The 12,253-nt window shown below is 42.3% G+C and overlaps 1 protein-coding gene across 8 annotated transcripts in view; it reads left to right on the forward strand.

The window, feature by feature from the left end:
- The window catches only part of SEPTIN11 (septin 11), a 272,978-nt gene that overhangs the window by 136,131 nt on the left and 124,594 nt on the right, over nucleotides 1-12,253 (forward strand). For 3 of the 8 annotated variants that reach the window (XM_058193006.1, XM_058193002.1, XM_058193005.1), the window contains one exon: nucleotides 61-927. The exons of 2 other annotated variants lie outside the window; for them this stretch is intronic. Coding sequence is in view for 3 of the 6 variants with exons in the window: in XM_058193002.1 (XP_058048985.1) it covers nucleotides 61-160 (100 nt within the window). In the remaining 3 variants the exon portion in view is untranslated. Of the gene's footprint in view, nucleotides 1-60; nucleotides 928-3,089; nucleotides 3,881-12,253 lie in introns of those variants that run through there. 3 more of the 8 variants (XR_009156302.1, XM_058193007.1, XM_058193008.1) reach the window with 3 other exon arrangements.

The following is a 12,253-nucleotide window of genomic DNA, read 5'->3' on the forward strand; positions in this document are numbered from 1 at the left end:
TCTGTTCTTCGGTAGGACTTAGTGGAATCTCAACTGCTTCTCTCTTCTGGGTTTCTTTAGATCACCAGCACCATATAATGACTCTTCCAGCAAGAGAGTTGGTTGTCTGTTGTATGTGACCATGCTGTGGGATGAACTACAGGTAGTCCTCTACTTATGACCACAACGAACCCAAAATTTCTGTTGCTAAGTGAGACATAATGTTTGCTAAGTGAGTTTTGCCCCCGTTCTACAACTTTTTGGTTCACTACAACCAATCACTTTGGTTGTTAAGCTAGTAACTTGGTTGTTCAGTGAATCTGGCTTCCCCATCAACTTTGCTTGTCAGAAGGCGGCAGAGGGGACACTGCGACCGGCATAAATATGAGTCCATTGCCAAGCGTCTGAATTTTGATCATGTTACCACAGGGATGCTGCAGTGGGTTGTAAGTGTGAAAAATGGTCATAAGTCACTTTTTTCAGTGCGTTGTAATATCGAAATGAACTGTTGTAAATCGAGGACTACCTATAGGCACCAGAAATGCAGGATAATGAAGATGGTCATGGCATCTTTAAAATACATGGTTTGATAGTGAGACTGTATATGCTTACTGCACAGCTGGATCATCTAAAGCAGGGGTGGTGAACAATGGTCTTTTTATGACTTGCGGACTTCAGCTCCCAGAATTCCTGAGCTAGCATGGCTGGCTCAGGAATTCTGGGAGTTGAAGTTCACTAGTCATAAAAGGACCATCCTTCACCACCCCTGATCTAAAACTACCTTAGCATTTCCCTCATATAGGCTTTGGTTACTTAGTCCTATGTCTAATTTCTCCTGTCCTAAAAGCCCCTGAAATGCTATTTACATTTCAGTCCCGTGGATTCTGAACTATGGAACAGTGATCTCCAGATATGGATGTCCCCAAAAGGGACAATTACGAGGACAGAGTAATTAGGTAGGTAGGAGATAAAAGTGTCTTCAAAATATTGGAGTTGAAATAGTACAAAATTGGGCTTACCTAGGATACGATCTTCACAGTGAACAACTGAAGAAGAAATACTAATTGTGGGCTACTAGGCATTGCCACCTTAGTGGGATCCTTGATCAAATGGCATCAAAATTGATCCTAATTGATGAATTCATAACCAAATAGACAAATCGGACGTGGTGCCCATAGGCACAACTTCAAGAGGAGGGGGAAAAAAGATGAGTGTTGAGATGATGGAATATCTCCCTGGAATCCCCCAGCTTCAAGGGTTGTTTGAATGAAGTGGGCACAACACATTCAAAAATAGGATTCCTCAACTTAAGTACCATCCGATACATCATCTTCAAATTCCCAGAATTCTTTGAGGTAGACAGGCTTGAACAGGGAATTCTGGGATTTGAAGCTTCAACATGGACCAGATGGCTTCAGTGCGGCTGAAAATCTTAGATCCTTCTTCCAACTGGTTAGAGATCTGCTAATAAATACTACATTTTGCAAACATTGGTGTACCTGTGAGCTTGTGTTGTTTCTGAACATGTGAATTGTATGTGTGACTTACCATTCTTTGAAGTTGTATTGTTTTTACTAGAACTTTGCCTCAAAAAATGGAATCAGAATCACAGCTATATTTACAGTCTGTCTATAACTGTCTAGCTTGAGCCTGGCAGTGTATTTTTAAAACTTATATGAAGGTTTATGTTTTACCTCTCTCTCCCAGCTTATTGAAAAATAAAACTGTGAACAGCAGTAGGAATATATTGTTTGTATACTTCTATTTTTGTGGGGGTGTTCTTTTTAAGTTTACACAAGAGCCTTAAAACTTTTTAGGTCTAACTTGTTTATTAACTTTCTATTTTGAAAATATCCTGTTTTTACCAGAATGAATTTGTAACCAATTTACCATGGCTAATATATGTTATGTATCTGTCCATTAGACTTTTGTTATCAAAGTCAAAAAAAGTCTTCATTTTTTTTCAAAATACACTAATGCTGGGAATTTTCTGCATTTGAAGAAGATGGGGCTTTTTGTATATGTTCTTAAACGTCCACTTCCCAAGAGCCTGAACACCTAAAGTGGGAAGGAGAAAATACATTTAAAGAGAGGGGGAAAAAACCCCAACCAAGTAATTAATATTGCTTTGTATGTATGTGCCTTTTTTTAACAAAGGATGTTTTGATTTTTGATTTATTATTCAGTATTTGTATGGGTTGGGAATGGGGAGGGAACCTGACAAAAAAATAATTGATGGATTTCACATTTATTTTTCCCATATTTCTTTGAAAACACACACCCGTTTTTGTTTCACACTGTTTTTTCTGATAGTTTACAGATTTCACATATCACCTTGTTGTCCTTTGTTCAAGTAAGAACATTCTGGCAAGGTTCAAACATTCTGCTTCATGTGTTTTCATGTGCTGGGCATGTATATTCAGGTCTAGTTTGGACTCTATGAATTTCCTCGCCTCAAGAGCTAAGACATTTTGGACAGCACGAAAGGGCTTTTTGAAATAGTGGCAGCCCAGTTTTGTCACCTGGTTGTAAGAATAACCATTTATTTCCCCTGTCCTGTGTTGGAAACCATATCAAATACAGAACAGAAATAAAATACCCTGGAAGAAAATTATCAGTTTGCTGGCTTTAGTTTCTTCGTGGGATGAAAATTTCAATAGTAGTAGGCCATTTGGTCGGGTGGTTAAGGCACCCAGCTAGAAAGCTGGAGACAGTGAATTCTAGTCCTGCCTTGGGCATGAAAGCCAGTTGGGTGATTTTGGGCCAGTCACCAGGAGATGGTGAGTTCTAGTCCCACCTTAGGCATGGAGGCCAGTCACTCTCTTAACTCATCTCACAAGGTTCTAGAAATAGGAGAAGGAAAGTGTGTTGGATATGTTTGCCACCTTCCATCATTTCTAAAAACAATAAAGGCGCAATACAAGTTTTTTGTTTAAAAAAAAGGATGCAGATCCCAGTAGCTAGACTTGACTATACCATCCCATTTTTCATGTCTACATTCACACTCTTACTTTGGAAAACAAACAAAAGCTTGTTTATTTTTTCTGTTATGTTATTTTCCCTTTCTTTGTATTCTGAACCTTTTTCCTTTTCTTCTCTTTTTTCTGTAGCTTCTTCTTTATGTAGCTGTCAGTCACCTTGCCAAGTTCCACTTCCTTTCTCCTAATGGACTATAGTGCGTTAGAAGAACCATCAGGGTCTCTCTCACAAGCCCCCACCCCCCAATTGGGAGACAAGTTACCTCATTTCTTCCACCTCCTCCGCCTTTGTGGGGTCTTTGAAAAATTAACTTGTTGGGCTCTTTGCGTTCACGTCTTTGACCAGCCTCAGTCCACATTCAGACTTTTGACGCTGCCCAGATTGATAGGCAGAAAGGGGGCTGAGAGAACTTGGGCGCCATCGTAGTTTGTTGCAATGAAGAACTTTCTAGGTTCTCCTTTGTGGGAGGGGGATGCAAGGAGAAAGGACTCCTGAAGTGGACCTGCGGATGTGCGTGTGTCTATGCATGTCAGAGGGTTGGGTGTGTTTATATGCAAACTCCAGATACTGCTGAAGTATCTTGCTGAAGTGTTAGCACTCGGTCTTAATCCTTTCTGAGAGGGACTATCTATCCTAGTCACTTTGAAAGCCATATGAATTCGCACAAGTTCCTAGAGTTTGTCTTCACAACACTCCTTAACCGGAGCCTACGGAGACTCAGACATCAGACTTAAGGATGGAGCCACCATTTTGGATTACACCCTATTTTTAATCTAGTTTAAATCGGCCTGACCACTATAGCTTTGGGAAATTCCTATGAACATTGCTAATCTCTTTGCTGTCTGGTCCAGGGGTCTCCAACCTTGGCAACTTTAAGACTTGTGGACTTCAACTCCCAGAATTCCTCAGCCAGCAAAACTGGCTGAGGAATTCTGGGAGTTGAAGTCCACAAGTCTTAAAGTTCCCAAGGTTGGAGATCTCTGGTCTGGTCAACACTTCATATACAGGTAGTCCTCAATGTACGACCACAACGGAGCCCCCAATTTCCATTGCTAAGCGAGGCAGCTGTTAAATGAGTCACATCTCATTTTACGACCTTTCTGTCACAGCTGTTAAACCTATCACTGCAGTTGTTAAGTAAATCATGTGGTGGTTAAGCAAATCTGGATTCCCTCAGGGGCTTTGCTTGTTGGGAACCTGGCTGAGAAGGTTACAAATGGTGATCACATGACCCCAGAACAGTCATAAATACATGTCAGTTGCCATATGTCCGAATTTTGATTACATGACCCTCGGGATGCTACAAGTGTCGTATGAAAACTGATCATAAATCACATTTCTCAGCGCTGTTGTAACTTCAAACAGTCACTACGGGAATGGTTATAAGTTGAGGACTATCTGTATTGCAGATTAGGAAATCATTATCTTTGGTATTCGAGGAATTGTTGATGATTCTGACTTTTGCATCTCATGGGGATTTGTTCTGTTCCACTTTAAAAGTTCATCCCTGTCAATTTAAAACGCAGTAAACATGTCCAGAAAACAAGTTCAGAATTGTGTGGGGAAGAGAGAATATTCTCTAATGAGTTCAACCTGATTAATGATTGTTTTCCTCGAGTTGCTGGCATTTAATGTTTACAGAAAAGGACATCACTCACCATACCTCTTGTTTTCTGGATCAACAAGCAAGGAATTTGGTAATTGAAACACTCCATGATCTTCATCCCTAAGGCCTGAAGTGCCCTAGAAGTCAACAGTCCATTTTTGTTGTTGTTGTTACTGATGTTTTTCAAAGGCAAACTCTTACCAAGCAGTTCCAATTAAGTCAAAGATTAAAAACTAGTTGCAATAAAATACAATGGAAAATCAAAGCAATGAAATAAACCCCCAAAATGCTGTGCCGACATTAAGCACACTTGCCCAAGATTGGGTGAATTCCCCAGTTCTGTGTGGACTACACAAATAGTTTGGGTCAGAAGCAACATGGGTTGTGGAGTTTCTGGTCACACAATAGGCTGACTTACTGTGAGAATGATCAAACCTGAAAATACATGTGACGGGGTAGGAATTCTCGGCCAAAGCTATAATGGATGATAGTCTTAAAACCTGGATTGTAAATCCGTTCACTTTATATCCTGATATGTAAATTACAATTCTTGCACGAGGTATATCAACCCTGGCTCAGCTGTACTAGTGGGATCCCTGAAGAGTGAGTCCCTGGGGGCACAGTATGATTCATTTTCAGAATTGTTCTGGATAGTGTTTATTCCATTTATTTATTCATTCAGGTATGCAGAATCCGAAACCCAGACCGATTCTGAGCAGCGGGGAAATTTAGTCCTGTATTTCGGGTATAGAAATCGAAATATAAACCACGGAAGATACAAAATCCAGTAAACGAAGCCACAAATATACAGTGTAAGATGCAGTCCCAGGAATAAACCATACAGTATGTACACAAAGGCACTCCGTTGCACACTCGCACAATTCCGGGAGATGACTCATTTGGTTCACTGATGTAACAGTCAAACTAGGGAGGGATGCCCAGTGCTTAATCACAGGAGATATTTAAGAAAAGACTGGACATCCACCTGTCTCAAATGGTATAGGGCAGTGAGGGCTAACCCTTTTGCCATCATGTGCCAAAAGTGGGGGGACCACGGGAGGATCGTGCTCAGGAGTGCCCACACCCATAATTCTATGCACCCCGCGCATGCGAGTGCCACTCCCCCCACTTGTGGCACGTGATGGCAGGTTGGGCCCAGTAGGCCTGTTTTTTGCTCTCCCTAGGTTCCAGAGCCTCTCTAGGAGCCTGAGGAGAGCAAAAATCGGGCCTTCCAGTCCCACTAGAAGTTGGCAAATGGGCTGTTTCCGGCCTCCAGAGGGCCTCCGGGGGATGGTGGGGAAGGCCGTTTTTGCCCTCCCCATGCTCCTAGAGAGGCTCTAGAGCCTGGGGAGAGCAAAAAACAGGCTTACCCCCCTTTCCCGACTCTCCGGAGGCAGGCAACAGCCCGTTTCCCTACTTCCGGTGGGCCCAGAAGGCCCGAAAATCAACTGGTGGAGCTGAGCTCGCGTGCCCACCGATATGGCTCCGCGTGCCACAGGTTCGCCATCATGGGTATAGAGTCTCCTGCTTGAGCAGAGGGTTGGGCTAGAAGACCTCCAAAGGTCCCTTCCAGCTCGATTCCGATTCTGATTCTGAATCCCTTGAGCATCGAGATCAGGAAAATAAGGCATGCACAAGTTGAAGATGCCAAAGAGGGTCCTAGAGAATGTAGAAGAAGCTGGGAATGCGAGGTTTTCACCCATGTTCAGTACCAGACTTTGGGTGGGAGGGAAGGCTTTAACTATTGGTGAAGAATTGAATTTTCTGCATTGCCTGCCGAGTCTAGAATTACAGCTGCAATCATACTGGAACCTTGAAAGGAAGAAATGTGATGCAACAGGATTTCCACTTGTCTTGGAGTGTGGACCGGAATGAAGTGAGAACAAGCAGTGGGCACACCACGGATTGTGAAATGTCTCTTTATGGTGTTCTAATGCTTTGAAGCTGAAAAAGCTCCATAGCTTTTAGTTTCTCCATTCAATTGATTAAACAGGCCTAATGACTCTTAAAAATGCTTTATAGTTTGCCCCTGCTTATCTGGAAAGTACTAGATAATCTTATTTTTAATATAAATTATGACCATTTCAGGGAGTAAAAAGTTATCGACTTAGCTGTTGCTGTTCCCAGGATGAATGTGGAACAGTGATGTGTTAATGTTGTTTTATGGCTCTGTTTACTGTGGATCGCCTTTTCTAAATCCTTTAGATTTGTGTCTGAAAAGATGTGCATTTTTGCCATATGGCGATGTTCACCTAATGTCTTATTGCCTTGATATGAAGTACATGTGTTTCCAATGAATTTTAAAAAGAAGTTTCTGCAACAGTGGAAGTCCAGAGCTTGTTCCTAAGGTGCATTTTTTATGCATAATGGAAGCGCATTGACGCTGTCTTCTCGAACAGCGAGGAAACGTTGGCAACCAAATTGCTCAGGCCAACAGCCCAATTAAATTTCATTATTTGTTGGATTGGGCCCATTGTTCAAGTCTGTCAAGATCTTTTTTGGATCCTGAGCTTCCTACCACTCGGAATCACAATATATCAGGGTTGAAATGAAATCACCCAATCCGGTAGCGATGGCGGCGGGTGATTCGGAGAACCGGTAGCAAAAATCCCTGCCCACCCCATGGCCAGCTGAGCTGCGCAATCATCAGAGGTTTTTTTTAAAAAACTTTTAAAAACATTTTTTCTTCGGCCGCAAAAATGCTTTTAAAAGTAAAAAAAAAAAGCCTCTGATGATTGCGCAGTTCAGCTGGGATTGTCAGAGGCTTTTAAAAGCATTTTTTCTACAACCTCTTTAGCCAAAGTGGTTGTAGAAAAAATGCTTTTAAAAGTTAAAAAAAAAAGTTGGCCACGCCCACCCAATCACATTACATCCCCCCATCAAGCCACGCCCACAGAACCGGTAGTAACACATTTTACATTTCACCACTGCGATATATCCATCTTGATTCCCATAGCTGGACACTCTCCAGCTTTTTTTATATAGGTAAAGGTTCCCCTCGCACATATATGCTAGTCGTTCCTGACTCTAGGGGGCGGTGCTCATCTCTGTTTCAAAGCCGAAGAGCCAGCGCTGTCCAAAGACGTCTCCGTGGTCATGTGGCCGGCATGACTAAACGCCAAAGGCTCACGGAACGCTGTTACCCTCCCACCAAAGGTGGTCCCTATTTTTCTCCTTGCATTTTTTACGTGCTTTCGAACTGCTAGGTTGTCACAAGCTGGGACAAGGAACAGGAGCTCACCCGGTTACACAGCACTAGGGATTCGAACTGCTGAACTGCCGACCTTTCTTTTTTTTTTTTTTTTATTAAAAAAGTTTTACAACAATTAAATTTTTCCCCTCCCCTCCCTCCTAAACCCCTCCCCGGACTTCCCGGAGCAAACACAAGGTATAGTTCCTTAAACAAAACAGTCATACATTAAATTTTTAAAATCTAACACAATTATAATCTTTCTCTCTCACATAACCTGACTTCTTCCATTAAAATCAAAAATAACATCCTTCATTCAAAAGCAATCCGAAATTTCTTAATCTGATATCTATTTTGAATATAATCAATCCAGTTCTTCCATTCATTTAAATATTTTTCTTGAGTACTGTCTTTCAAGAAGGCTGAGATTTTAGCCATCTCAGCCAAATTGGAAACTTTCAATATCCATTCTTCTATTGTGGGTAATTCTTTTTTCTTCCAATATTGTCCAATCAACAGTCGTGCTGCTGTTATTAAGTTCAAAATCAACTTAGTCTCAATCACTGTACAGTCCGTTGTTATTCCCAAAAGGAAAAATTGCGGTAGGAACTTTATCTTCTTCTTCAAAACATTCTGCATAATCCACCAGATTCTTATCCAGAAAGACTTAATTTTCTTACAAGTCCACCATACATGAAAATATGTAGCATCATCACAATTACATCTCCAACATTTCGCTTGCATATCTGGATACATACATGATAATTTTCTTAGGATCTAAATGCCATCTATAAAACATCTTATAAAAATTTTTCCCTTAAATTCTGCGCTTGCGTAAATTTAACATTTCTAACCCAAATTTTTCCCATGTTTCCAACATTATTGGTTCTTGAATATTCTGTGCCCATTTTATCATACAATCCTTTATTAAATCGCTGTCTTCTCGAACAGCGAGGAAACGTTGGCAACCAAATTGCTCAGGCCAACAGCCCAATTAAATTTCATGTTTGTTGGATTGGGCCCATCGTTCAAGTCTGTCGAGATCTTTTTTGGATCCTGAGCTTGCTACCACTCGGAATCACAATATATCAGGGTTGAAATGAAATCACCCAATCCGGTAGCGATGGCGGCAGGTGATTCGGAGAACCGGTAGCAAAAATCCCTGCCCACCCCATGCCCAGCTGAGCTGCGCAATCATCAGAGGTTTTTTTTTTTAACTTTTAAAAACATTTTTTCTTCGGCCGCAAAAATGCTTTTAAAAGTAAAAAAAAAAGCCTCTGATGATTGCGCAGTTCAGCTGGGATTGTCAGAGGCTTTTAAAAGCATTTTTTCTACAACCTCTTCAGCCAAAGTGGTTGTAGAAAAAATGCTTTTAAAAGTTAAAAAAAAAAGTTGGCCACGCCCACCCAATCACATTACATCCCCCCATCAAGCCATGCCCACAGAACCGGTAGTAACAAATTTTACATTTCACCACTGCGATATATCCATCTTGATTCCCATAGCTGGACACTCTCCAGCTTTTTTTATATAGGTAAAGGTTCCCCTCGCACATATATGCTAGTCGTTCCTGACTCTAGGGGGCGGTGCTCATCTCTGTTTCAAAGCCGAAGAGCCAGCGCTGTCCAAAGACGTCTCCGTGGTCATGTGGCCGGCATGACTAAACGCCAAAGGCTCACGGAACGCTGTTACCCGCCCACCAAAGGTGGTCCCTATTTTTCTCCTTGCATTATTTACGTGCTTTCGAACTGCTAGGTTCTCACAAGCTGGGACAAGGAACAGGAGCTCACCCGGTTACACGGCACTAGGGATTCGAACTGCTGAACTGCCGACCTTTCTTTTTTTTTTTTTTTTTTTTTATTAAAATAGTTTTACAACAATTAAATTTTTCCCCCTCCCCCCCTCCCTCCTAAACCCCCCTCCCCCCCCCGGACTTCCCGGAGCAAACACAAGGTATAGTTCCTTAAACAAAACAGTCATACATTAAATTTTTAAAATCTAACACAATTATAATCTTTCTCTCTCACATAACCTGACTTCTTCCATTAAAATCAAAAATAACATCCTTCATTCAAAAGCAATCCGAAATTTCTTAATCTGATATCTATTTTGAATATAATCAATCCAGTTCTTCCATTCATTTAAATATTTTTCTTGAGTACTGTCTTTCAAGAAGGCTGAGATTTTAGCCATCTCAGCCAAATTGGAAACTTTCAATATCCATTCTTCTATTGTGGGTAATTCTTTTTTCTTCCAATATTGTCCAATCAACAGTCGTGCTGCTGTTATTAAGTTCAAAATCAACTTAGTCTCAATCACTGTACAGTCCGTTGTTATTCCCAAAAGGAAAAATTGCGGTAGGAACTTTATCTTCTTCTTCAAAACATTCTGCATAATCCACCAGATTCTTATCCAGAAAGACTTAATTTTCTTACAAGTCCACCATACATGAAAATATGTAGCATCATCACAATTACATCTCCAACATTTCGCTTGCATATCTGGATACATACATGATAATTTCTTAGGATCTAAATGCCATCTATAAAACATCTTATAAAAATTTTCCCTTAAATTCTGCGCTTGCGTAAATTTAACATTTCTAACCCAAATTTTTTCCCATGTTTCCAACATTATTGGTTCTTGAATATTCTGTGCCCATTTTATCATACAATCCTTTATTAAATCTCTTTCAGAATCTCTGAACTGCCGACCTTTCGATGGACATGCTCAGCGCCTTAGGCACTGTGTCCCTATATACACATATACCAAGTCCATTTTATTTATTTATACACACACACACACACACACACACACACAAAATCCAGCATGACTGACACTGGAAATCATGGTGCGAAATCAAAAGACCCTGAAAGCTGTGTGTGGCGTCTGTTTTTTTTTCTCCTCAGAGTAGCTACGCTTCAGTCCTGCCTCAGGCGTGGTGGTAGGCATACGTCGCCAATGAAACGTTTATAAGTTGAGATCTACGTGTACTATGGACACAGGTCAAGAAAATTCTGTACTGGGCCAGAGATGAATTCCATGAGCTTCTCCCAATTGCCGATTTGGGCTTTCAAGTCCATACTTGGCATCTTAAAAATGTGGTGCCGCTTCGCAATTTCCCATTGAGAGCTGCGTAATATGCAGGCCCGAGTATGCGGAGCAGCGAAGCCAATTCCTCAGTTTCAAGGCAGGCTGTTCATTCTACTACCTCCCTTTGTTTCAACTCTGTCCAAGTTTCTCTCGCTCTCTCTTTCCTTGCCAGAGATCCAGTTCCATGCACAGCTGCTTCCCCTAGTTGCCTTACTTAAATAGCCAAAGGGGTCAGCTAAGCTACCTGTCATGTCCCCTCCCCCTCCGACGACCGGGTCTGGGAAGTCTGTATCAAGCGTGGCCACGAAGCCTCTGCAGTTTTGCCAAATTCCTTTCAGATTTCTCAGGGCAGGCAGGAATCCAAGGTGTGACTTCAGCAAACCAGATGAGACTTTGCTTGACTCAAGGAATGCCAAAAAGCTGATCCTTTATACAGGCTATGGGGTGTGGCTCCATGACTCAGCACTTATCCAGGCCTGCCCCTCCCTTCCTTTTGCTGACGTCGCCTCTCAGATCTCCGGAAGCGAGGATCCTCCCACTTTAGATTGTCTTCTGCTGTTTGAGAAAGGGAGGGATCAGAAGGAGTAGGCCCGGGTAATTCCAATCCGTGGCTGACTTCCTCTGATGGCTGCGTGTGAGTGAGGTTTGTTCACTCCTGACATCCCCTCAGGCATGGGGCCAGGGCTGGGGGCTGGAGGCATGCCAGGCCGTTCCTCTTCATTATCAGACTCTGAATCTGATTGCAGGCCCAGGAGGAGGAGGGAGGGGCCCAGCTGAGGAGAGGAGGGAGGACGAGACACAACACTTTGTATTTATCCTTGAGAAGCTGGGGGATCAGGGGGGGGGGGCTTGGCTGTCATTCTGCTGTAGCCCAGATGAATCAAAGTTCATGCATCTGCTTGGTCTGCAAGATTGCATTCTGGATGAAGTACAGAGGGGATGTAGGAGCAGGACAACAGCAGCTGCTGTGATCTATTGTCTTCTAAAGCTTGCATTCAGATCTGCTGTGGTTGCCGAAGGCTGTTCTGCTTAAGTCAAGGATTGTGAAATCCTTACGTTTTTAATTGTCACAATCCCTGGCCAAGCAAAATGGTCTTATACGTAATATGCATAAATACAACTACACATATAAATATATAAACCACGCCTGTGACTTTATTGATTCACGGAGTTGCCTTTGTCTAAATTCTAAGCAAACAGCCACAGTGTTGTGCCTTGTCCTCACCTTGTCCTCCCTCTTCTCCTCAGCCGGGCCCCTCCCTTCTCCTCCTGGGCCTGCTATCAGATTCAGAGTCTGATAATGAAGAGGAACGGCCTGGCATGCCTCCAGCCCCCAGCCTGGAGGGGATGTCAGGAATGAACAAACCTCACTCACACGCAGCCATCAGAGGAAGTCAGCCACGGAT

Source organism: Ahaetulla prasina, chromosome 8 (assembly GCF_028640845.1).
Source record: "Ahaetulla prasina isolate Xishuangbanna chromosome 8, ASM2864084v1, whole genome shotgun sequence".
In the NCBI taxonomy this organism is placed as follows: domain Eukaryota; kingdom Metazoa; phylum Chordata; class Lepidosauria; order Squamata; family Colubridae; genus Ahaetulla; species Ahaetulla prasina.